The 24,407-nt window shown below is 37.9% G+C and overlaps 1 protein-coding gene across 1 annotated transcript in view; it reads left to right on the top strand.

Annotated features, from left to right (window-relative positions):
- Positions 1-16,501, top strand: part of LOC111143015 (diphthamide biosynthesis 5) — a 54,447-nt gene extending 37,946 nt beyond the window's left edge. Inside the window, exons 6-8 of the mRNA XM_022496421.1 lie at positions 11,381-11,420; positions 13,406-13,509; positions 15,957-16,501. Coding sequence (XP_022352129.1) covers positions 11,381-11,420; positions 13,406-13,509; positions 15,957-16,165 — 353 coding nt within the window. The 3' untranslated portion in view covers positions 16,166-16,501. The remainder of the gene's footprint in view (positions 1-11,380; positions 11,421-13,405; positions 13,510-15,956) is intronic.
- Positions 16,502-24,407: the final 7,906 nt, after the last annotated feature.

The raw sequence follows: 24,407 nt of genomic DNA, 5'->3' as shown, positions 1-24,407 counted from the left end.
GACCTGTGTGAAGACAAGGGAAAAATATTAAGACTGGTCTGGCTTAAGATTAAATATTCAATAATGCAGTCTTTAAATGCAGTTCAGTCAAAAAGCATTTGCCTATAAAAATTCTCTCCAACACTCTTCGTTTTTAAAACCAGGTTCCAGGGACGCCTGGGTGGCTCAGTTGGTTAAGCAGCTGCCTTCGGCTCAGGTCATGATCCCAGCGTCCTGGGATCGAGTCCCATATCGGGCTCCTTGCTGGCATCTGCAAAGTATTACAGAAACACACACACACACACACACACACACACACACACACACACGGCATCTGCAAAGTATTACAGAAACACACACACACACACACACACACACACACACACACACCAGGGAATACATACATATGTACCACAGACCCTTGGCTCCCTAGAGATTAGTTAACGCAAGATTGCAAATATATATGTTGGATAAAAACTGACTATATATTGGATAGAAATGGATAGAAAAGGAAAAGTAATAATGGGAAAGGTTTAGAGTTTAACTGCAAATTAAAAGGTCTTAGTTTTGCTCAGGCCAAAAAAAAAGGGGGGGTTCTTGATTTTGCTCAAGCGGTAACTAAGGAGTCTTCTAACTTTTCTGGATCTGGATAGTCAGGTTTCCTAACTGTAAGATAGTGAGATGGGGATGGGGAGGAATGCCAGACAAGCTCAGTGGTTTTTATAGTGTACCACTATCCATGAAGATGCTTCAGCAGTTCTGCAGAAAATGAAGTACTTGTGACCAAATAGCAAAAAATAAATCCCCAGGAGCCCAATCTTTATCTTTACCCCTATTGATGTTCTGTTTAAGAATTGATTTGGAAGAAAGATTTGGCACTAAAAAGTATGAAGAATACTAAACTGCATAAACTTTAATGTCCTCTAGATTTAGAAACCAAAAGCTGGCCTGTTTTCTAACTTGAGGCAAAAGACCTTGACCAAGATACATTAGATACTCAAATTTTCATTAAGTATATCTTTGGATTTTTTACAATTTAAATATTAGTTTTAAACACGTGTAATTTAAAATCATGTTTTTTGAAATTCCTAAATAACAGATATTTCTAACACTTGTGTAATTTGTATTTTGAGGATTTCTCTAGTCAAAAAAAAAATCCATCTATTTGTGAAGAGCCAGGCAAGTTGGTTGTATTTAGGCATTCCCAATAATGAAAAATTGGGGGTTTTTGTCAGTATACAAAAGGCGAGAACAAAGTTCTTTTCTCAAATTCTTCAAATTAAGCATTTAGCACCCTAATCATGTAGAATCAGAATTGTTTTCTTTTACCATTATTTCCTCTTTAGAAGAATTGTTTCAAAAAGTAACTTTGTTTTCCTTGATAATGAGTGTCATATATACTCCTAGAAAATTGGGGAGTAAGTATAAAGACGAACATGCAAGCATCTATAGTCCTACTACCTGGAAGTAACCAAAGTTAGTTCCTAGTTTGGTATGTTATTTTTTAGTCTTCAACTCTTACCGGTATACATTGGCCTAAAGGTGACAAGCCGAATAAAGCAGAAATGACAAATTCTAGCATATTTTCATTGTGCAGTATTTATCATTTCTTGTTATCATTTGTGTGATAGAACAGATTCTTTTTATAAAATGTGGTGACTAAAAATGTGGAGACTAAAATGTGGTCACTAAAATTGTGTTTGAGACGTTTTAAAGAATAGATAAATGATACAGTTCAGTGAAACCAGGTAGCAATGATTTCTTCATAAAAACTGCATTATCGGGGTGCCTGGGTGGTGCCTTCAGCTCAGATCATGATCCCGGGGTCCTGGGATCGAGCCCCGCATCGGGCTCTCTGCTCGGCAGGAAGCCTGCTTCCTCCTCTCTCTGCCTGCCTCTCTGCCTACTGTGATCTCTCTCTGTCTGTCAAATAAATAAATAAAATCTTAAAAAAAAAAACAAAACTGCATTATCAGTTGCAGCTGACTTCAGGGAAAGGTTGTATAATTTTCTCATTATGAAATGCTTCCACTTTCTCTGTTGCGTGAGTGACCTTAATTATTGCCATATGTTCCTCTGTTTATATAATACATTTTTACTTTGGGGAAAAATGTATATTACTTTTAAAAAGTAACAACTCATTTCCTTCCTTTTTTTCATAATACAACACTCACTGTGATAAACAGCATTGTTTTGGCCTTGTAGTAGTTCTTGCTGGTAGTTTTCAAAAGCATTGACTTGATTTCATTGTCCAGGAACTGATGTAGAAATGATAAGGTCTAACCTAGTCCAGAGAACATTAAACTAGGTAATGAGGAGATATACGTTCTACATTGCTAAATAACCTTAGAACTCATCTAAGTAAGCTCCCTGTTCTTTTAGTCACCTCGGAAATATTTTGACCACCTGCTGAATCATGGGCATATTAAAAATGTTTTTTCTGGAGCTCCTGGGTGGCTCGGTGGGTTAAAAGCCTCTGCCTTCGGCTCAGGTCATGATCCCAGGGTCCTGGGATCGAGCCCCGCATCGGGCTCTCTGCTCCTCAGGGAGCCTGCTTCCTCCTCTCTCTGCCTGCCTCTCTGCCTACTTGTGATCTTTGTCTGTCAAATAAATAAATAAAATCTTAAAAAAAAAAAAATGTTTTTTCTTTCCATTTCCACTCTGTTTTGTTTTTTGTTTTTTAGATTTTATTCATTTGAAAGAGAATATGTGTGCATGAGTTGGGGAGGGGCTTAGGGAATGGGGGAAGCTGACTGGCTGCTGAGCAGGGAGCATGCTCTGCTAAGCAGGGCCCGATCCCAGGACCCTGAGATCATGACCTGAGCCAAGGTCAGATGCTTAACCAGTGGAGCCACCAGAAGCCCCTCAACTATCATTCTCATCATTCTGTTCCACTTAATAGTTTTCTTTTTAAATCACAGGTATGATTGTACCATTCTTCTACTCCCGCAATTCTTCTCCTGTGCACAGTATTCAGTTACTTTCTATGTTAATGTGCTGGGCATACTATACACTTCTTGGTTTACTCATCTTCCTATCTTCCATTGTACCTACCCCACCCCAAGTGGATTCATCTTTAGAATTACATGCTTTAAATGAAAATTCTTTTATTTAATTCATGTGTGAATTCTCTCATATGTGATAATATAAATTTTGTGGCTCTTTTATCTTCAGCTTTATCTGTGTACATACTATGTGGCCATGAGCATAATCTTTCTAAGTGTCAGTAAAATCATTATTACATCAGTGTTAAGAAAAATGCATGTGCAAATTAAAAAAAAAAAAAAAAGCAACTCCAAGACCAATATTTTGTATAGGAAACCAGTAACTCTTGAACATGTGGTTTTGTGGTACATTTTTTGACAACTCTCTGGGTCAGCTTACCTTTACTTCACAGATTTAACTGATCTGATTTAGGATTTATGTTTATATGTAAAAGGTAACATGTAAGGCTTCACAGAGTTCTTATTAGTAAGTTAAATTTTCTGACTTTCCTGTACATAAAGATTTTTTTTTAAAGATTTTATTTATTTGACAGAGATCACAAGTTGGCAGAGAGGCAGGCAGAGAGGCAGGCAGAGAGAGAGGGGGAAGCAGAGAGCCCGATGCGGGGCTCGATCCCGGGACCCTGAGATCATGACCTGAGCTGAAGGCAGAGGCTTAACCCACTGAGCCACCCAGGTGCCCCAGAAGATTTTTTTTTTTTTTTTAAGATTTATTTTATATTAGAGAATGCACAAGTGGTGGGGAGGAGCAGAGGAACAGAGAGAGAATCCTCAAGCAGACTTCCTACTGAGCACAGAGTCTGAAGCAAGGCTCAATCCCAGGACCCTGAGATCATGACCTAAGCCAAAACCAAGAGTTGGATGCTTAACCAACTGAGCCACCCAGGTGCCCCAAGATGTTTTTTAACTTAAAAATTGTAAATTAGGGACGCCTGGGTGGCTCAGTGGGTTAAGCCGCTGCCTTCGGCTCAGGTCATGACCCCAGGGTCCTGGGATCGAGTCCCGCATCGGGCTCCTTGCTCAGCAGGGAGCCTGCTTCTCTCTCTCTCTGCCTCTGCCTGCCTCTCTCCCTGCTTGTGTGCTGTCTCTCTCTCTCTTGCTCTCTGACAAATAAATAAATAAAATCTTAAAAAAAAAAAAAAAAAGAATTTAAAAAAAAATTGTAAATTATTTTTATTTGAATATAAATGACGAAAGCATTAAACCCTAATTACAAAATGAATTTTACAAAACTTCTGTGCTTTTGAAAGGAAGAATTGGTGGCAGTGAGATAAATTAGAAGATTATTAAGGTTTAGGCAAGTGGCAATGAGGACTCAAGCTATAAAGTAGAGGTAAAAGAAATGAAGTCAGTTCTAGGTAAGTTATAAAGCTGGAATTGACAGGAATTGTCACATGGTAAGCTGTCAGGAATTAGATACTTGCTAAAAGCAAGTCAGGCAATGGCTATTTCTAGATAATTGCTCAGTGCCATGCTAAATATTGCCTAAGGGTTCCCACCTCTGGTAGGTTGTTCATACCATCTTGCTCTTTCCCCATGATTAACTTCCCCCATCTTATTCACCCTTAAGTTCGAGCTTATATCCAGTCTTTAGAAGTCTTCAGGTGCTTTCCAAGTGGGAGTAATGCTCAACTCTTTCAATACAGTCTATATCTCATTTTTTATAATTACTATTTACTACCTAATATTTGTCTTCTTGTGCATCTTCTCACTTTAGCGATTGCCTTATCTGTAATTAAATGGGTCATTTTGAGTTTTTAGCTTCAATAGATGAAAACATAATCCAATATCAAGTTAGATAAACTGCTTTCTTTATAACTTCAGATTAAAACCAAAAAGACCCCGTGTTTATCTACTGTTCTTAAAAAACAGCTCTTTTTGTGGTCTCTAAATTTAGATTTGCATCAGTAATGTTTTGGGGGAAAACGATCACAGCACAAAGGCTGATACTTATGAAACAGTGCCAAGACTTCTGCAGCCTAATTCTCATCACTGTATGATTTTACTTCAGTTTCTTTTATGGTTTGCTGGTAAGTCCTTGGATTGTGAAACACAAAGGACTGATCTTTCTGTTCTTTGAGGGACTGACATCTTAAATGGTGAAACCGTTTGCATAATGTTTCAGAATTCACTGAAGAAGTTTGCAGCACAGCTATGAGAATGGTTACAGTCTATAAATCAGGGTCCTAGAAAGCAGTGCTTATGTGAGGCTTCTTTAATCCCCAAATTAGACAATTCCAAGCAGCTTTTCCACTGCATGCTGCAGCTAGTGTTTATATGTGACTAGCATCCCAATTCTCTCTTAAATCATCTATCCCTTTCTCTCTGAATGAAGAATTTGCCTTCATGAGTATATTTCTATGGCATTTAAAATATTGGAGATCATTTAAAGGGTTTATATATGGTTGCATATAATATTTTCTTTAACCTCAGTAGTTTTCTTTTTTCCAGAGTAATAATAATATTTCAAAATCTAATCAGAGATGCCAAAAGTCCTTTTTAGAATGCAAACAGTTGAACTTGTCAGAATCAAATCATACAACAATAAACATCAGCAACAACTATGTCATTTCAAATATTTGGTAATATTTTTGAGCTCACTCCAGTAAGGAAAGCAGTTGGATTATGGCAAGACACAACATTTTAGAAAATTTTCATATCATCATTATGAACATCATGGTTATTATATCATCAAATCCCTAACGTTTATTGTTTTTACTGTGTGCAATGTATTAGGTACTCTACACACTTTATGTCATTTAATCCTTTTTTAAAAAGCACATTATTAGGTTTGTAGTTACACACATTTCACAGGGGAGTGTCTCTTGGAAGTCAGTAAGGTTCCTTGTCAATGATCACCTGGCTGATAAGAACCAGAGCCATGACTCCAGGTTTTTGCTTGCTCTGTGAGGAATAAGCAAGACTACATTCTCCACGAAGGCTGGGGCTTTGATTTGCTTCTCACTTTTATACCTATGCATAGCATAATGCCTGGCACATAGTGGATGATCTGTAATAAATATTTTTAGATAAATTTGCCTCTCGTAGAACAGTAATAGTAGCGGAACCCTCCAGTAAGACTAGGTCTAGTCCTTGTAGCTTGGGTGAATGTATTCCAGGAATCCCACATTGGAACACGTTGGAACTCATCAGTTGGATGCATTTTTCACAGAGAAACATTATATGTGGCAAGAAGATTCAAGACTTGACATTCTTGCAGTTACATGGGTCTTTCCACACTGTTCTGAGAATTCGACTGCCACTGGATGGCATGGATTCCATAGACTTTTTAGACAGTTTTCAAGTGGACTTTGGGAATAAAGCTCATTGGTAGGTAAGTTGGAAGTTGTGGCTATGTAAGGGACATGATGAGCTTTCCCTTGGGAACTCAAAGTCACCATTAAGAGTATTGATTATAGGGGCGCCTGGGTGGCTCAGTGGGTTGAGCCTCTGCCTTCGGCTCAGGTCATGATCTCGGGGTCCTGGGATCGAGCCCCGCATCGGGCTCTCTGCTCAGCAGGGAGCCTGCTTCTCCTCCTCTCTCTGCCTGCCACTCTGCCTACTTATGATCTCTGTCAAATAAATAAATAAAATCTTAAAAAAAAAAAAAGTATTGATTATAGTTTGTAGGACCTCAGTGTACAAAAAATGAGAAAAGTTGAGCTTTTCTAGGGATGGAAAATGGAGGACCCTGAATGCCCCAGCTTTTCTGTTTCCTTTCTTTCTGCCTTCCCCTTACCTCTTACAACAGCTTCTTTTTTTTTTTTTTTTTTTTAAAAGATTTTATTTATTTATTTGGCAGAGAGAGATCACAAGTAAGCAGAGAGGCAGGCAGAGAGAGAGAGGAGGAAGCAGTCTCTCTGCAGAGCAGAGAGCCCGATGCGGGGCTTGATCCCAGGACCCTGAGATCATGACCTGAGCCGAAGGCAGAGGCTTAACCCCCTGAGCCACCCAGGCGTCCCTTACAACAGCTTCTTAAAATGATTTGAGAAGCCTTAGGATGATAATCCCTTCCTCAGGCTTAGAAAAGTTCAGTGATGTCCTGCAGTCACACAGCTATTCCAATCACAGTTTGTGGCAGAGGACTAGATTTGATTTCCCATGTCTAGTGCTTTCCAGCTCAGTTATAAATTCTTTCAAGCACTGTTTAAATTGGATAATTAAATCTTTATGTAATAGCTTCAGTGGCATATTACTTCTGAATAACTTTTTACATGTTCACAACCTCAGGCATAGGAAAGACAGTGTGTTTTTACTATTCCTGTTTTGTAGATCAAGACTTAGAGCCATGTCACACAGCTAACAAGTTGCAGAACCAGAATGCAAGACTGAATTTTCTTAGCATAAGATTTAGAGTTGCACTCACTTAAGTGAATTGTGCAGCCAGACTGGAAGCCAGCTGGAACCAAGCAAGCCTCTTGGTTGTGGGATGGTCAAGTGGGATGGGTGGGCCACTTGGGAAAGGGGCAAAGGCCCCTTTCATTGAGCTTTCTATGGAGGAAACAAATAGTGGGTAAAGTAAGGGGGTAGATTTTGAGAACTAGCTACAATGAGTATCCAGTGTGTGAATTTAACTGAGCTGGCAGGGTGGAAAGGAGAACTTCTCAGTCCTGGGTTTGAGTCTTTTCCATTATTCACTAGCTGTGCGACCCTAGACAAATCAGCTTGATCTTTCTGAGCCTCGGTGATCTCATCTGTAAAGTGAGCATAATAATCAATAGTAATAATCACCTCACTAGTGAACCCAGCTCTGGCTGCTCAGAAGTCTTTGTTTATTTCCTTCTGTGTTCCTTCTGTGTCAATATTTTTAGCAGCTACATAGCTGAGTCATAAACTGGTTACAAACGTTGCTATACTGAATGGAGAAACACTGGAAGCACTACTGGAAGGGCACCAAAGAGACAGATACCACCTGCCAGAGACAGAAGAGAACATTTATTACCTTTGTGACAGATTTGATCCCCAGCCCATCTCAAGTCTGGTTCTCAATTTTTGTTTTGGTGGTTATCTCTGAAATAGTAAGTAGTGAATTGTTCCATCATTAATTCATGTTTTTATCTTTTCTAGTTGTATAAGTTTGGAGAGACGGTTTCTATTGTTTTTTGGACAGATACTTGGAGACCAGAAAGCTTCTTTGACAAAGTAAAGAAGAACAGACAAAACAGCATGCACACATTATGCTTACTAGGTAAGGGTTCGGGAGTTCCCTTAAAGTCACAATATGGAGTTGTCATTTTCTCATTTTGTTCTGCTGTTGACTCTGGAGCTAAGAAAGGACCCAGCCTAGCCACTCTGCACACTACACACTTTCCCATACTCTCTGGGAGATAATGCATTTTCTGCTCCAGACACCACATGGCTATTCCTGTATGCATGTGTACCATAGTTTATGCTTCTCTCCTCTAATGTCCTAATGGACCCTCTCTAGCATTCTATATCTCACCCATTTATCCATCAGGACCCTGTTGTCAGTTTACTGCAGTTCAACAGACCTATAGTAAGCATTTATTCTTACCAAGTGCCATCCTGTATCTTCCTAGAGATGTTCTTTGAATAGTATTGATGCTATCAGAATTACAGATGTAAAAGAGACGCTGGAGATCATCTTACTGAAGCCCATTTTATAGATGCAGTTGAGGCCCAGAGATATTAAATTGTTTTCCCACTGTGTTACCCTGTTTTATTGGTGGCAGAATTGGTAGAATCAAGATAGCCTGTCATTCATAGTTGTTTACTGTATCTTGTTGTACTTTATGTCCTTTGGAGAGTTAGTTTTTTTTTGGAATACTAAGGAAGTATTAGACATGGGTCCTGCCCTTAGGGTTGTGAAATCTTGTTGCTAAGTCCATGAAAGTTTAAAGAACAATTAAGTTCTGTTATATGGACAGGCAGGAAGGACAAACCAGAACTTTGGCTCTTGAATTCTCTTTCTAAGAGCTGCCCCTTTTCTCGGCTTTCCTGGGAAAAGGCAAACAAGGTTAAACAATATATCTTCCTTGCTCCATGAACAAAAGCAGGAACAAGGTGTGAAGTATAAGATACCATGATTCCAGATCCTCAAACCATAGATCTCATCATTTAATCATCTGGAATTCTCATCATTTAAATTAGTATATATTATTGGATGCCTATATGGTCCAGAACCTGTCGAGTTTAGTGAGAATATACCATGTTAGGAAACTACAGGGAATTTAAATGTACTTGGAAAGACAAGATATATATGATATAGTTAGAGATTAACAAAATATAGTAATAACTATGTAGGTATTTCAGAGAACAAAGAGCTTTTGAGGGGAAGTTAACATAGGTTTTATGAAGGAGTTAGGATGTATGCTACTTAAGGGGTAGCTTAAGATGGGCTTGTGGGGGGCGCCTGGGTGGCTCAGTGGGTTAGGCCGCTGCCTTCGGCTCAGGTCATGATCTCAGGGTCCTGGGATCGAGTCCCGCATCGGGTTCTCTGCTCGGCAGAGATCCTGCTTCCCTCTCTCTCTCTCTGCCTGCCTCTCCATCTGCTTGTGATCTCTCTCTGTCAAATAAATAAATAAAATCTTAAAAAAAAAAAAAAGATGGGCTTGTGGGTGGGTGGTAGTAGAGCCACATGAATAAATTTATTTAGTAGACCTTTATAGAGTGTCTGCTGGGTATTTTGCATTATTCTGGGTGCTTCTAAGATGAATAGGAGATGCTTACCTTCCAGCAAGTAGAAGTAGAAAGAAATAATTGTGACCTGTGTGAAGACAAGGGAAAAATATTAAGACTGGTCTGGCTTAAGATTAAATATTCAATAATGCAGTCTTTAAATGCAGTTCAGTCAAAAAGCATTTGCCTATAAAAATTCTCTCCAACACTCTTCGTTTTTAAAACCAGGTTCCAGGGACGCCTGGGTGGCTCAGTTGGTTAAGCAGCTGCCTTCGGCTCAGGTCATGATCCCAGCGTCCTGGGATCGAGTCCCATATCGGGCTCCTTGCTCATCAGGGAGCCTGCTTCTTCCTCTGCCTCTGCCTGCCATTCTGTCTGCCTGTGCTTGCTCTCTCTCCCTCTCTCTCTCTGACAAATAAATAAATAAAATCTTTTAAAAAAATAAATAAATAAAAATAAAACCAGGTTCCATAGATCATGTTACTTAAAAAGTTAAAATATTAAACTAAAAACTTTACTATCACAACATTTCAGAACCTCAAGATGAATAAACTAATAAATGTGTTAAATTTTAAAAAATCAAAACAGATACCATGTTAAGGAAGTATAAGGTTGACATGCACTGTTAATTGTACTGTAGGCCATTTTCAGTAACCAATATGCATTTTTTTCTTCTATGTGCTAGACAAGTGGAAGTATTAAATAATTAATGACATTTTGAACCTGAAAAGTACATTGACTGCTGGTTCCAAGAACATTTACGGATACTTCTAAGGGATTAACCTCTGCTGTATTTTCCTAGGAAGCTCTTTTAGTCTCCTTTATAAGAACAACTTTGATAGTCACTTAGGAAAGCTATAGACGTCTATCAAAGAGACCCTTCAGTTGCACCGTATTTATTTTTGCAAAAGCAAACTTTGGCTGAACCGTTTGTTTTTAGCATGTAGAACAGGAAGCAGCTGTTGCTCTTGCTGTTGTATACTGAGTTCCTGTGAGGATGTAGAGTGCTTGTGCTTTTTTACCTTCTACCAGATTGTTAGGCTGAGCATCAATGATTAACAAGTGTAAAGAATCAAATATTTGTGATACTTGCATTTCAAGCTTTAGGGGAGCAGAGATTATGTGTGTTCTGGCCCCTGTGGTGGCCCTGTCCCTGACAGTCAGTGCTTAGGAAAGCCCTGCTGAAAGTATGAATGATATTAAAGTGCTTATTTATAAGTTATTAGTCCTGTCTTACCTGTTCACAGGAAAGCAAAGGTTTCTTTTCAAAATGTGGTGAGAATTTTCTTCTATTATGTTACATATATTAAAGCTTACATCCTATGCCTGAAAAATAGGTAAAGAATAGGAATATAACAAGACTTCTCAGTTGAGTCTCTGTAGTTACCAGCTAGTAGAAGTGAACACAGTGATTTTGATAAGCTGTTAGGTAGTGCATATGCCAGTATTTATCTAACTCTTTCCTGTGTCTTCTTTTCCAACAGGAAATTGGGTCCTTTCAGGATGGTCTGAGGGCCAACCTCATGTTTGTTTTCTAACTAATGATCTTTACACACCACAAGCTTCCATTCTTCTCTTCACTTTTTCCATAAAAAAGTGGCTAGATACAAGTGGGAGGGATGATTGTCATAGGCTCTCGAATGAGCATTTGGGAGACTTGAGAAGAATGTTTCCCAAAAATTTAGGTGACTCAACTGAAGTTTACACATAGGGTTTTGATAGTTAATTAAAAGAGAACTGTTTTTCACTTCCTACAGACATCAAAGTAAAGGAGCAATCTTTGGAAAATCTAATCAAGTAAGTTCTTATTCTGAGAATGTTTACATCTATATTTAATTCCTTGGACTATAAATTCTATTTCAACAACAGGAGTTCTAAAGATTGTTGAAAATCAGCTTTCAGGGATACCTGGATGGCTTAGTCGGTTAAGTGTTTGCCTTTGGCTCAGTCAGTTAAAGCGTCTGCCTTCAGCTCAGCTCAAATAAATAAATAAAATCTTAAAAAAAAAACAAAAACAGCTTTCATTAACAGTTAAAAATTAAATACTTAATCTTATGAAATGAGAAAGCAGTGTGATAGGGTAGAAACAGCAATAGACCTCACAGATTCAGTACTGAGAATGGTGGTTGGCACCTAATAGGCACTCGTATTTATGGAATGAATTAATGAGTTGGAAGTCAGAGACATGGATTTGAGTTCTGAGTCTCTCTGGTATGTGCCCTTAGGCAAGTTACTTTGGTTTCCGAGCATATTTTTCCTCATATGTATATAATGAGAATTATAATCCTTTTTTTGGCTTTAGGGGCAATGTGCAATAATACAGTAGCTACTACCCACATTTGACTGATGAGCACTTGAAATATAGCTAATGTAACTGAGGAACTGAATTTATAATTTAACTTTTTTTTTAAAGATTTTATTTATTTATTTGTCAGAAAGAGCACAAGCAAGGGGAGTAGCAGGCAGTGGGAGAAGCAAGCTCCCCACTGAGCAGGGAGTCCGATGCAGGACTCCATTCCAGGACCCTGGGATCATGACCTGAGCTGAAGGCAGATGTTTTAACTGACTAGGTCGCCCAGGTGTCCCTATAATTTAATTTTAATTAATAAAAATAATATTCAACATAGTTACTGGAAAAGTGTATTTAGAATAACTTCAATATGTAAATCTACTTTTATAACCATGAATTTTGTGAAATTTATATGCAGATTAGGTATTTCTTTTTTTTTTTAAAGATTTTATTTATTTATGACAGAGCGAGATCACAAGTAGGCAGAGAGGCAGGCAGAGAGAGAGAGGAGGAAGCAGGCTTCCTGCCAAGCAGAGAGCCCGATGCGGGACTCAATCCCAGGACCCTGAGATCATGACCTGAGCCAAAGGCAGAGGCTTAACCCACTGAGCCACCCAGGCGCCCAGATTAGGTATTTCTAATGAAAATTTAATACTTGAAGTATGTGCTATCAGTATGAAATAGCAGATGTCAAAAACTTAATACAGGAACAATCTCTTTAATAATTCTTATAGGAAAAAAATAATTTTTATAGGAGTAAATGTTGAAATAAATAATATTTTGGATATATTGGGTAAATAATATTAAAGTTAATTTTTCCTTTTTTCACTTTTTAAAATATGGCTACTAGAAAATTTAAAATTATGTTTGTGGTCTGCATTATATTTCTCATCAATAATGCTGACTTAGAGAACTGTTTTGAGAGTCAGTAAAATATATGAACTGTTTTGTAAGTTTACAAAAGCAGTATTTTTATTATGCTTATTGGACAGTCATGGTAGGCTTCAAGCCATCAGAAATAAACACATCCAACCCCTCAAGATTTTCAGATATTTATCACTTTAGTTTACTTTTTTTAGAGGAAGAAGTGAAAAGAGGAATATGTGGTTTAAGCATGGTAATAAAAGTGAATACCATAGAACCTGATTAAGCAAGGATCTAGAACAAAATGCCACTTAAACTATCTTTGCCTAGGGTATCACTTTAAATAAAAGTAACTTTGATTTGAACATTTGTCATTAAGTTGTTGGACTTTTACTTATGCCAACATTTCAGTGAGATCAGAGGACAGTAGAAGTAGAACAATGAAAAAAGCTTAAACTTAAAAAATTATGGTATTCATGCTTTAGTATGTGTAAAGTGAGTAATGTGCGAATGCTTTAAACAGAATATGGACTGTGGTACTTGACTCTACCTGGGGGGATAATTGCATTAAAAATGTATTATGTGATTTCATGGCTAAGAACAGTGGCATCTAGTTTTATACTTACAGAGGAAGGAAGATCTATGAACCTCCTCGGTATATGAGCGTAAACCAAGCAGCCCAGCAACTCTTGGAAATTGTTCAGAATCAGCGAATACGAGGAGAAGAACCAGGTACTCAAGGCCCTAAAAGGGTTCTTTTATTCCTCTACTGCTGCACTGAGATATGTACATGATAGAACTTCACATACACACTCACCCCCCACCACCTCTGCTACCATCACTGAAGCAAGGGTCAGTGTGTTTGCACTGTACTTTTTCTTGTCTTTTTTTTTTTTTTAAGATTTATTTATTTATTTATTTATTTGATAGAGAGAGATCACAAGTAGGCGGCGGGGGATGGGGGGCGGCGGGGTGGGAAGCAGGCTCCCTGCCAAGCAGAGAGCCTGATGTGGGACTTGATCCCAGGACCCTGAGATCATGACCTGAGCCTAAGGCAGAGGCTTAACCCACTGAGCCACCCAGGTGCTCCTTTCTTGTCATTTTTAAAATCAATTCTAACTTGTATTTCATAGGCTGAAAGGTGTACTGAAGGAAAAATAATGGAGTTCATCCTAGGAAAATTACTACCATTCCAGAAAGTGAGGATTTTTCACAAATTAACTCTAAATCAGATTTTATGTGAATATGTTAATATATAAATATTTAGGTAAAATGCAGAACTCCCTTTTTAGCTTAAATCTATGTATGGTGAGATCTTTCCTGCAAAAAATACACTTATTCTGCTTTTTCTCTAACAACACTGAGCCCAGGGATAGTTTTCTTCAGGATAAAAAGAAGAGAATTTATCCTTACATTCTTAACACTTTGTCGCACATGTGTACTGTGGACTTGGGAGGACCATTGCACTCCTTAATTATCACAGGAGACTGCATGCATGCACTGGAGATGGAGATGCTACGTCTGTTTCCCATACTGGACTGTGTGTAGTGTATAATGAAGTGGTGGTTATCAGTACATCTTCATTGAGAGGCTCTTTAATGAGACCGTCATTATATGCTGTTTTTTGTTTTTTTTTTTTAAAGATTTTATTTATTTGACAGAGATCACAAGTGGGCAGAGAGGCAAGCAGAGAGAGAGAGGGGGAAGCAGGCTCCCTGCAGAGAACCTGATGTGGAACTTGATCCCAGGACCCTGAGATCATGACCTGAGCTGAAGGCAGCGGCTTAACCACTGAGCCACCCAGGTGCCCCATTATATGCTGTTTTAAGGTGCTGACTGCCTTTGAGTACCTGTCTCTTGATGGCATAAGATACGTGAAGAGATTCTTGAATGACTGTTGCTTACTTTTTTTTCATCAATAGGCCTTGTTAAAGTCATAAAACAAATAATTTGCAAGGGTTTTCCATATCCATAATTTTGTACACCTAAGCCTAAATTTGCATGCCTGCTTGCCCTTGTAGATATCATTTGCCCCATTTTGATCATATTCAATTGGGACAGCTTTCCCAAGTAAAGAAAAGGTCAGCACTTAAAAGTGAAGGTCAGGGCGGCCTGGGTGGCTCAGTGGATTAAGCCTCTGCCTTTGGCTCAGGTCATGATCTCAGGGTCCTGGGATCAACCACATTGGGCTCTTTTCTCAGCAGGGAGCCTGCTTCCCCTCTCTCTCTCTGCCTGCCTCTCTGCCTACTTGTGATCTCTCTCTCTCTCTGTGTGTGTGTCAAATGAATAACGTCTTTTAAAAAAAAAGAAGTGGGAGCGCCTGGGTGGCTCAGTGGGTTAAGCCACTGCCGTCGGCTCAGGTCATGATCTCAGGGTCCTGGGATCGAGTGCCGCATCGGGCTCTCTGCTCAGCGGGGAGCCTGCTTCCCTCTCTCTCTCTCTGCCTGCCTCTCCGTCTACTTGTAATCTCTCTCTCTGTCAAATAAATAAATTTAAAAAAAATCTTTAAAAAAAAAAAAAAAAGAAGTGAAGGTCAGCACTTAAAAGCCTAAGTAATGTCATAATGCTTGTTATTTGTTCAGGGCTCCATAGTTTACTAAATACTTAATGTCTGTTATCTTATCCCTTAAAACCACTATTTAAGAAAAGTAGTATTCTGCTTTTTAAAAATGAAAAAACTGAAGTTTGACATAGCTGATTAGGTGGCCAAGCAAAAAATCAAATCTGTGGATTTATCTCATAATCCCCTTGTTTTTCTTGTAATCCCCTTGTATATCTTGGTCAGTGTGAACATATCTCAAGCAGCTTACTAAAAATATAGTCAAGTAGTAAACATTGTTCACTCGGAAACTATTGGAAGACAAATGCTATGCAATTGTAAAAAATATGGATATACATAATTGTTTATTGAGTCCTAAAAACTTAAACTAGGGCAAGCCTTTGGAATTCTGAAAGAGTAGAGTTAGGAAATATCACTTTATATGTCAGGTAGTTCATATATTTTGGAAAAGCATTAGATAAATCAGTAGATAATTGATCTGTAATGAGTGACTGAGGAGATTTAGGCTATTTAGGGCTTCTTTAAGAAATGTACTTTTGGTACTAATATTAGTTTAAGTGTTGGACAGGATAATGCATTTATTGCATTGAATGGCAATATTTTTTTCTTCTTTTAATAGCAATCACCGAGAAGACACTCTGTGTTGGCTTAGCCAGGGTTGGAGCTGAAGACCAGAAAGTTGCAGCAGGCACTTTGCAGCAAATGTGTACTGTGGACTTGGGAGGACCATTACACTCCTTAATTATCACAGGAGACAACATGCATCCACTGGAGATGGAGATGCTCAGTCTGTTTTCCATACCAGAAAATAGCTCAGAATCCTCTTGATGAACTTCATGATCATTTTCTATTGTTAGATACTAATTTCATTCATATATGCATATATACATATTTGTATAATGAACAGTTCTTTTGGATTACCTAATAATTGTAAAGCAAATGACCAAGAAAAAAAGATACTGATTCAACAGTACTTGGTTTCCTGTGGCAATGAGTTTTTTTTTCCCTATGACATCATCAGTTGTTGCTATTTTGGCAATTTTTCAGTATGTACACACCTGGAGCAGACCAAGCCTGAAAACCTGCAGAGACATTCATAAACAGTTGTTTAAAAGCAGTTTTGGGGCGCCTGGGTGGCTCAGTGGATTAAAGCCTCTACCTTCGGCTCAGGTCATGATCCCAGGTTCCTGGGATTGAGCCCTGCTTCGGGCTCTCTGCTCAGCAGGGAGCCTGCTTCCTCCCCTCTCTCTCTGCCTGCCTCTCTGCCTACTTGTGATCTCTGTCAAATAAATAAATAAAATCTTTAAAAAAATAAAATAAAAAAGCAGTTTTTACTTATGAAATGAGTTTATACAACATGGAACTTTCTTGTTTCTTAAAAAGTCAGCTGTTAAGACCATAAGATGAGTTGTTCTGATTACAGGTGGTATTAGAGCATATAAGCAGAGGTGGGAAGTATAAGACCCACCCAACAGTCCTACTTACTTAAAGCTCAGCAGAGCACATGCCACAAAATGACATCCTTCTGAATTGCCTTGTCTTGTTTAGCTGACATCCTAATTATGTGGTTCATATTCTGCAGTATTTTGGAGGTTTTGTAATTGCTGAATTATAAATGTTCAGCCAGCCATGTACAGATGCTGTTTGGTTTTAAATAACATCTTTCACATTCAAGTTGACAAATGGAAAACTTACCGACTACAAAACACAGTTTTAAAAAATTGAAGTTTGGAAGCAGTGGATTAGTTAAGATTTGTCGTATCACTTACCTCAGTTGACGTACCACTGTATGTATGCGGGAAGTCATATTCTCTCTCCTGGTTGGAAATGGCACCCATTTATCATATTTCCTGACTGTAGAGTCTTGTACTTTTTGTTACTTCATAACAGAAATAGCTTTGCTATATGCTAGTTTAGTTGGTCTAACTTTAAATATTTCCATGGCTTAATCAACCATAGCTTAAATTTCATTAAGTTCATTGGAAGTTGAATATACACTTTTCCTACTTCTTGGGAGCATTGATTAACAAGACATTTTGGCTTTTTTCTTTTCTTTTTTTTTTTTTAAGTGTTCTCCATGCCCAGCTTGAAGCCCAACACAGGGCTTGAACTAATGACCTTGAGGTCAAGAACTGAGTTGAAATTAAGAGTCGGACACTCAGCCAGGCGCCCTGACTTATTTCATTTGAGATAAAAGATATTTTATATATATGAAATATTCCATATTTAGTCTGTTACACAAAAGAGGTGAGAGCCAAGGACATTTAAGTGCTAATTCTCTGTTTTCTTCTGAAGCATTAAAGCAAGCATTCAATAATTATAAAAGGAAAGACTTCTGCCTTTAGTCCTGGTGGAATAGCTTGTAATGTACAAGGCCTCCCAATTAATAAATGCTGGACAAAATATAAATATAACTATTTAAATACACTGGGGAATGACCAAAAGCAGGCTGAGAATTATGCTTGTATATAGGTTTTTCCCTCAGAACATTCCCCAGATTGTCTGGTAAGGGATGGCTAGTACTCAAGAGAAGGTTGCAGTCTTAGTGGCTAGAGGGGTCAAAGAAATTGGGGGCTGCTAGAGGACCTATATATTGAGGAGGAAATTCTAGAAATGAAGGTGGCACTGAAGGAGGAGCCAGCCTTCCAATCTGCATGTAAATCTCTTAACTCTTTGGCCAACTCCTGAATTGTGCTGGTACAGGGAAGTCATGAACCTGTTGATGAAAGCCAAAGCTAGAAGGCTGAAAAATCAGAGCAGATCTTGTTGCTCTGTATTGCAAGAGAAAACAGAATTTCGAGTTTGAATCCTGACAAGTTGGAAGGCTTGGTAAGCATCTTAGGGTTTCTGTCAAATCCCTAAAATGGCTGTGTACTAGAAAAGACTATGCACAGGACTAAGGATTTGCACACTAAAGACAAAACCTTTCACATAATGTGAAACCAATCCTCCATAAAATCAAGGTGAGTAGTCAATGATTTAACTGCCTGCTGGAACAAAACACTTTCAGGGCATGATAACAAAATGAATCTCTTTAGCATATCAACAATGACTAGAATATAATATCATAACACATTTAAAAAAAAACCAGGAAGATGTGATTTTTGGTCAAAAGGGGGGAAAAAAAGGGAAAAAAAAAAAACAGTAGAAAGAGATCCTAACATAATCCAGATCTTGGAATTAGCAGATGGGGATTTTAAGGCAGTTGGTAGAACTATGCTCAAAGATGAAAAGGAAAAATGGTTGTAATGAATGTATATAGATGGGTGCTCTCAGAGAAATGGAAACAAAAACCCAAATGGTTGGACTTAGCAGAGTGTAGATGGCAGATGGATAGAAATTATCTGTCTGAGGAAGAAAGAATAAAAAAAGGGAAGAAAAAAAGCACAGAGCCTCAAAGCCATGTTGGGTGATATTCAGCAATTCAATGGATGTGTAATTGGATTTCCAGAAGGAGAGAAAATGGGGCAGAAAAAAGGTAAGTAAAGGTCAAAAATTTTCCCAAGTTTGGTGAAACTATCAGTACATAGATCCAGCTCAGTGAACTCTAAGCAGAATAAATATAGAGAAAACACCTAATAACATCACAATTTAAACTGATGAGAACCAAAGATAAGAGAAAATCTTTTTTTTTTTTTAAGCAGGAACAGTCACTTTAATCAGCTTAGTCCAAAATGAAAAGTATTACACTGTCCCCCCAGATGCCCAAGACTTTTATTGCTCTTCCATCTGCACACTTTTCCTTGTGCTACTTTTGGGGCTGTAATTGTCCCAGATATTTCTACTCTTTAGTCTATGCCTCAAGTATATCCTTTGGGAGGTCTTTTTTCCCTTTTGAACTCTGATTCTGGTTTTTAAGGCTATTCACACAGAATGATGCCCCCCTTCTACCAACATCATTAAGTAGTTAATATCAGATAACCTCAGGTTTCAGCCCATTAATAAGGGAAAATCTTAAAAGCCACTGTGAGTGGTAGTAGGGAACCCACTACCTACCGGGGAGCAATAAATGTTGACTGCTTCACCTCAGAAACAGTGAAGGTCATGAGACAACAGAAAAAGATCTCTAAAGTACTGAAATTAAAAAGCAAAACCAACCAAACACAATCAATCTAGAGTTCTATATCCAGTAAAAATGTCCTCCAAAAATGAAAGCAAAATAAAAGCAATCTTCATAAAAATAGAATTTATCCCTAGCAGACCTATAAGGAAAGCTGAGAGAGGATTTTTAGGCTGAAGGTAAATGATGTTAGATGGAAGGAAATAGTTAAGTATGTGAGTAATAAAAGGCTTAATTTTTTTCTTAATGTTTTTTAAAAGATAACTGACAATTTAGCATGGTATGCTGGCATATTAGATTTCAACAGTAATACAAGTTACAGAGTTTAAAGTATATTACACCATGGCAGTTCTTATATTTTACTTAAAGTGGTGGAATACTGGGATGCCAGGGTGTCTCAGTCATTAAGCGGCTGCCTCAGCTCAGGTCACGATCCCAGGGTCCTGGGATTGAGTCCCACATCAGGCTCCTGGCTCAGCAGGGAGTCTGCTTCTCCCTCTCCCTCTGCCTGCTGCTCCCTCTGCTTGTGCTCTCTCTTTCTCTCTCTCTGTCAAATAAATAAAATCCTTTAAAAAAAAATAAAGTGGTGGAATACTAACTGTAGACTGATAAGGTTATGTATATTATGTTTTGAAACCCCTTAGTAACTGCTATAAAAAAAATAAGGCAGAAGTAAAAAAAAAAAAAGGAATTAAAATTGAATAGTAAAAGGTTTGATTTGTCAAAAAAAAAAGGGGAAAGGAGGAAATATAGGTAAAAAAAATATACAGGACAAATAGCAAAATGGTAGACCTAAATTCAACCAAACTAGTAATTATGTAAATGTAATTATGTAAATCAAATACTCCAATTAAAAGAATAAATTTTTTTAAAAGCGCAACTATATGTTGTCTACAAGAGTTAAACTTCAAAGACATAAGATGAAAGTAAAAGAATGGGGGAAAATAGAACATACAAACTGTAAGCATAAGAAAACAAGTGGCTGTATTAATAAAAGACAAAATAGACTTTAAAAGGAGTACACTTGAGATAGACTTTTCATTGAAGAGGGATAGTTCTTTAAGAAGATACAATCCTGGGGTGCCTGGGTGGCTCAGTGGGTTAAGCCTCTGCCTTCGGCTCAGGTCATGATCCCAGGGTGCTGGGATCGAGCCCCTCATCGGGCTCTCTGCTCAGCAGGGAGCGTGCTTTCTCCTCTCTCTCTGCCTGGCTCTCTGCCTACTTGTGATCTCTCTGTCCAATAAATAAATAAAATCTTTAAAAAAAAAAAGAAAAGAAGATACAATCCTAAATGTGTCTTCATCAAATACAAGCTTCAAAATACACAAGGCAAAAACTAATAGAGGAGGTACAGACCAGTCTACAATCAGTTGAGGATTTTAATGAACCTCTTAGCAACTGATAGACAAAAATATTGATGATTTGAACAAAAATTATTTCGGGTGCCTGGGTGGCTCAGTGGGTTAAGCCGCTGCCTTCGGCTCGGGTCATGGTCTCAGGGTCCTGGGATCGAGTCCCGCGTCCGGCTCTCTGCTCGGCGGGGATCCTGCTTCCCTCTCTCTCTCTGCCTGCCTCTCTGTCTACTTGTGATCTCTGTCTGTCAAATAAATAAAATCTTTAAAAAAAAAATTATTTGGACAAAATTGATATTGTTAGATCACCACATGCAATTGTGGTAAAATAGACATTATTTTTCATGTATGAAATGTTCATCAAAGTAGACTATATGCTTGGCTATTAGCCACAATGGAGTTAAGTTAAAAATCACTAACAAAAAGGGGTCTAGAAAAGTCTCAAATATTTGGAAATAAAACAATACATTTATTTTAACTGAATAAAAACAAAATCATAAAATGTGAAAATTTGAGGGATGCAGATGAAGCAGTGCTTAGAAATTTATAGCTTTGGAAGCCTATATTAGGGGGCACCTGGGTGGCTCAGTGGGTTAAAGCCTCTGCCTTCATCTCAGGTCATGACCCAGGGGTCCTGGGATCAAGGGTGCATCGGGCTCCGCTCAGCGGGGAGCCTGCTTCCCCGTGCCCCCTGCCTACTTGTGATCTCTTTCTGTCAAATAAATAAAAAATCTTAAAAAAAATAAGCCTATATTAGAAACAAAGGATGTTTTAAAAATCAATGATCTGTTTCCATTTTAGCTAGAAAAAGCATCTAAAAACTGTAAGTAGAAAGAAGGAAATACTAAATATCACAGCAGAAATCAGTGAAATAGAAAATGAACAATAAAATTAACAAAGCCAATAGAATGTCAAAATTAATTTTATTGACATTTATTTGACAGAAACCCTAAGATGCTTACCAAGCCTTCCAACTTGTCAGGATTCAAACTCGAAACAAAGCCAATAGAATGTCAAAATTTTTAAAGGCTAACAACAGTAAACGTTGCAAGGATATGAAGTAATTGAAATTTGCCTGCTGTTGGTAGGAATATAAATTGACATAACTACTTTGGAAGGTAGTTTTAGTTGTTTTTTTTTTTTTTAAGATTTTATTTATTTGACAGAGATCACAAGTAGGCAGAGAGGCAAGCAGAGAGAGAGAGAGAGAGAGAGAGGAGGAAGGAGGCTCCCCGCCTAGCAGAGAGCCCGATGTGGGACTCAATCCCAGGACCCTGAGATCACGACCTAAACTGAAGGCAGAGGCTTAACCCACTGAGCCACCCAGGCGCCCCTCAGTCCGGGTCTTGAGATCAAGCCCCACTCTACGTTGAGCATGGAGCCTGCTTAAGATTCTCTCACCCCGGGCGCCGTGAAACCACCCTTATAATCTAGACACACAGAGTTTCAACACCAAAAAAACTCCTTCCCACTATCCCTTTATATTCAAGCCTCTACCCACCCACCTTTTAGTGATTACATATAGAGTTAAAAGATTCCCATTCTGTTTTTTTTTTTAATTATCTCTCTTTTTTAAAGATTTTATTTATTTGAAAGAGAGCATGAGAGGAGAGAGGTCAGAGGGAGAAGCAGACTCCCTGCCCAACAGGGAGCCCAATGTGGGACTCTATCCCAGGACTCGATCCTGGGACTCTAAGATCATGACCTGAGCCAAAGGCAGTTGCTCAACCAACTGAGCCACCCAGGCACCATTCAGATTTTTACATGACATGAGTTTTTATTTTTGCAGAGTAGATACTCAGGAGTGGGATTCCTGGGTCATGTGGTAAATGTATATTTATAAGGAATCACTGAGATGATTTGCAGAGTGACTCTATCATTTTGCATTCTCACCAGTATTGTAAAAGAATTCCCATTGCTCTGTATCTTTGCCAGTATTTCATATTGGCAGTATTTTTTATTCTAGCTATTCTGATAAGTGTGTTGTGGTAGTTTTAACTTGCACTTTGCTAGTGCAGTGATGTTAACATCTTTCACATGCTTATTTATCATTTTTATATCCTATTTAGTGAAACATCCATTCATGTCTTTTGTTTTCTTATGCTTAAGTTTTGAGCATTCTTTGCATATTCTGGATACAAATTCTTTGTCAGATAGATATGTGATTTGTAAATATTTTCTTCCAACACGTAGCTTGTCCTTTTATTCCCTTAACCGTGTCTGGTATAGCAAAAGTTTTTTATTTTGATGAAATACAGATTATGAGTTTTTTCTTGTGTAGATTATGTTTTGTTACCATATCTAAGAACCCATCATCAAACTGAAAGACATGTAGATTTTGTCCTATCTTTTCTTGTAAAATTCTTATAGTTTTGCATTTTACATTTAGATCTAGTTTTAGACTTTATTTTTGTATGAAGTGTGAGTTTTAATATCAAGTTCCTTTTTTTTGCATATAGATGTCCAATTGCTCCAACACCATTAGTTTTTATTTTTTTTTCTTTAGCTTTCACCATTAGTTTTTTAAGACTGTCCTTTCTTTATTGAACTGTTTTTGCACCATTGTCAAAAATCAGTTGGCCATATTTGTGTGGATCTTTTTGCTGTTTTGTTAATTTATGTTTCCCCTCTGTGATACCACATTATCTTGACTAGTTTGGGTTTATGGTAAATCTTAAAAATAGGGAATGTGATTCCTCTAATTTTATTCTTCTTTTTTTGAAATTGTTTTATCTATTCTCATTCTTTTGCTTTTCCATATAAATGTTAGGATGAACTGGTTGATATCTATAATAAAGCTTGTGAGATTTTGATCGAAATTATTTGACTATGATGTGTTTAGGTGTGGATATTTGGGGATTTGTTGTTTTTGGAGTTTCTTATAGCCTCTTGAATCTGTAGGTTTATTTGCCAGGTTGGGAAGTTTTCAGCCATTATTTCAAATATTTTTCCAGCACTGTCCAGTTCAGGATGGTATGCAGAGTCTTTTCTTTCCAGGGGTCTGATAACAAATGTTAGACATTTCTTCTTATGCCACAGGTCCCTGAAATCTGTTCCCCCCCACCTCCAGTTTATTTTCTCTGCCATTCAGAGTGGTTAACTTTTATTGATCTCCAAATTCATTGACTCTTTTCCTATCTTCATTTTCTGTTGAATCCATTCTGTGTGGTTTGGGTTTTTGTTTGTTTTCGTTTTGTTACTGGTATAAAATTTCCATTTGTTTCTTTATATCTTCTATTTTCTGTCTTAATATTTGTTGCAAGATTATTTCTGATGGCTTGTTCAAGTATTTTTATAATGACTGCTTTAGAGTCTTTGTCAGATAATTCCAATATTGATGTCATCTCAGCCTCATCTGTTGATTTTTTTTCTTCCACTAGTTGAAATTTTTGTGGCACTTTGTGGAGTAGTTTTTTATTGTAGTGGGACATTGTGAGTATTATGAGATTCTGGATCTTGTTCAGATTCTATGGAGAATGGCAATTTGTTCTAGTAGGAAATCAACCTGATTAGGTTCAGAATGTAATTGCTAATTAACTTCTGTGGGCTATGGTTCCTATATCAGTTCAGTTTTCAAGGATTGCTTTTTTCTTTGGATTTATTTCAGGTTTGTGCCCCTCAGTAAGGGACCTAGACAGTTTGGGACCTAGCTGATTGG

Source organism: Enhydra lutris, unplaced genomic scaffold, assembly GCF_002288905.1.
Source record: "Enhydra lutris kenyoni isolate GAN:26980312 unplaced genomic scaffold, ASM228890v2 scaffoldscaffold9, whole genome shotgun sequence".
In the NCBI taxonomy this organism is placed as follows: domain Eukaryota; kingdom Metazoa; phylum Chordata; class Mammalia; order Carnivora; family Mustelidae; genus Enhydra; species Enhydra lutris.
This window is presented reverse-complemented; position numbering and strand designations above follow the sequence as displayed.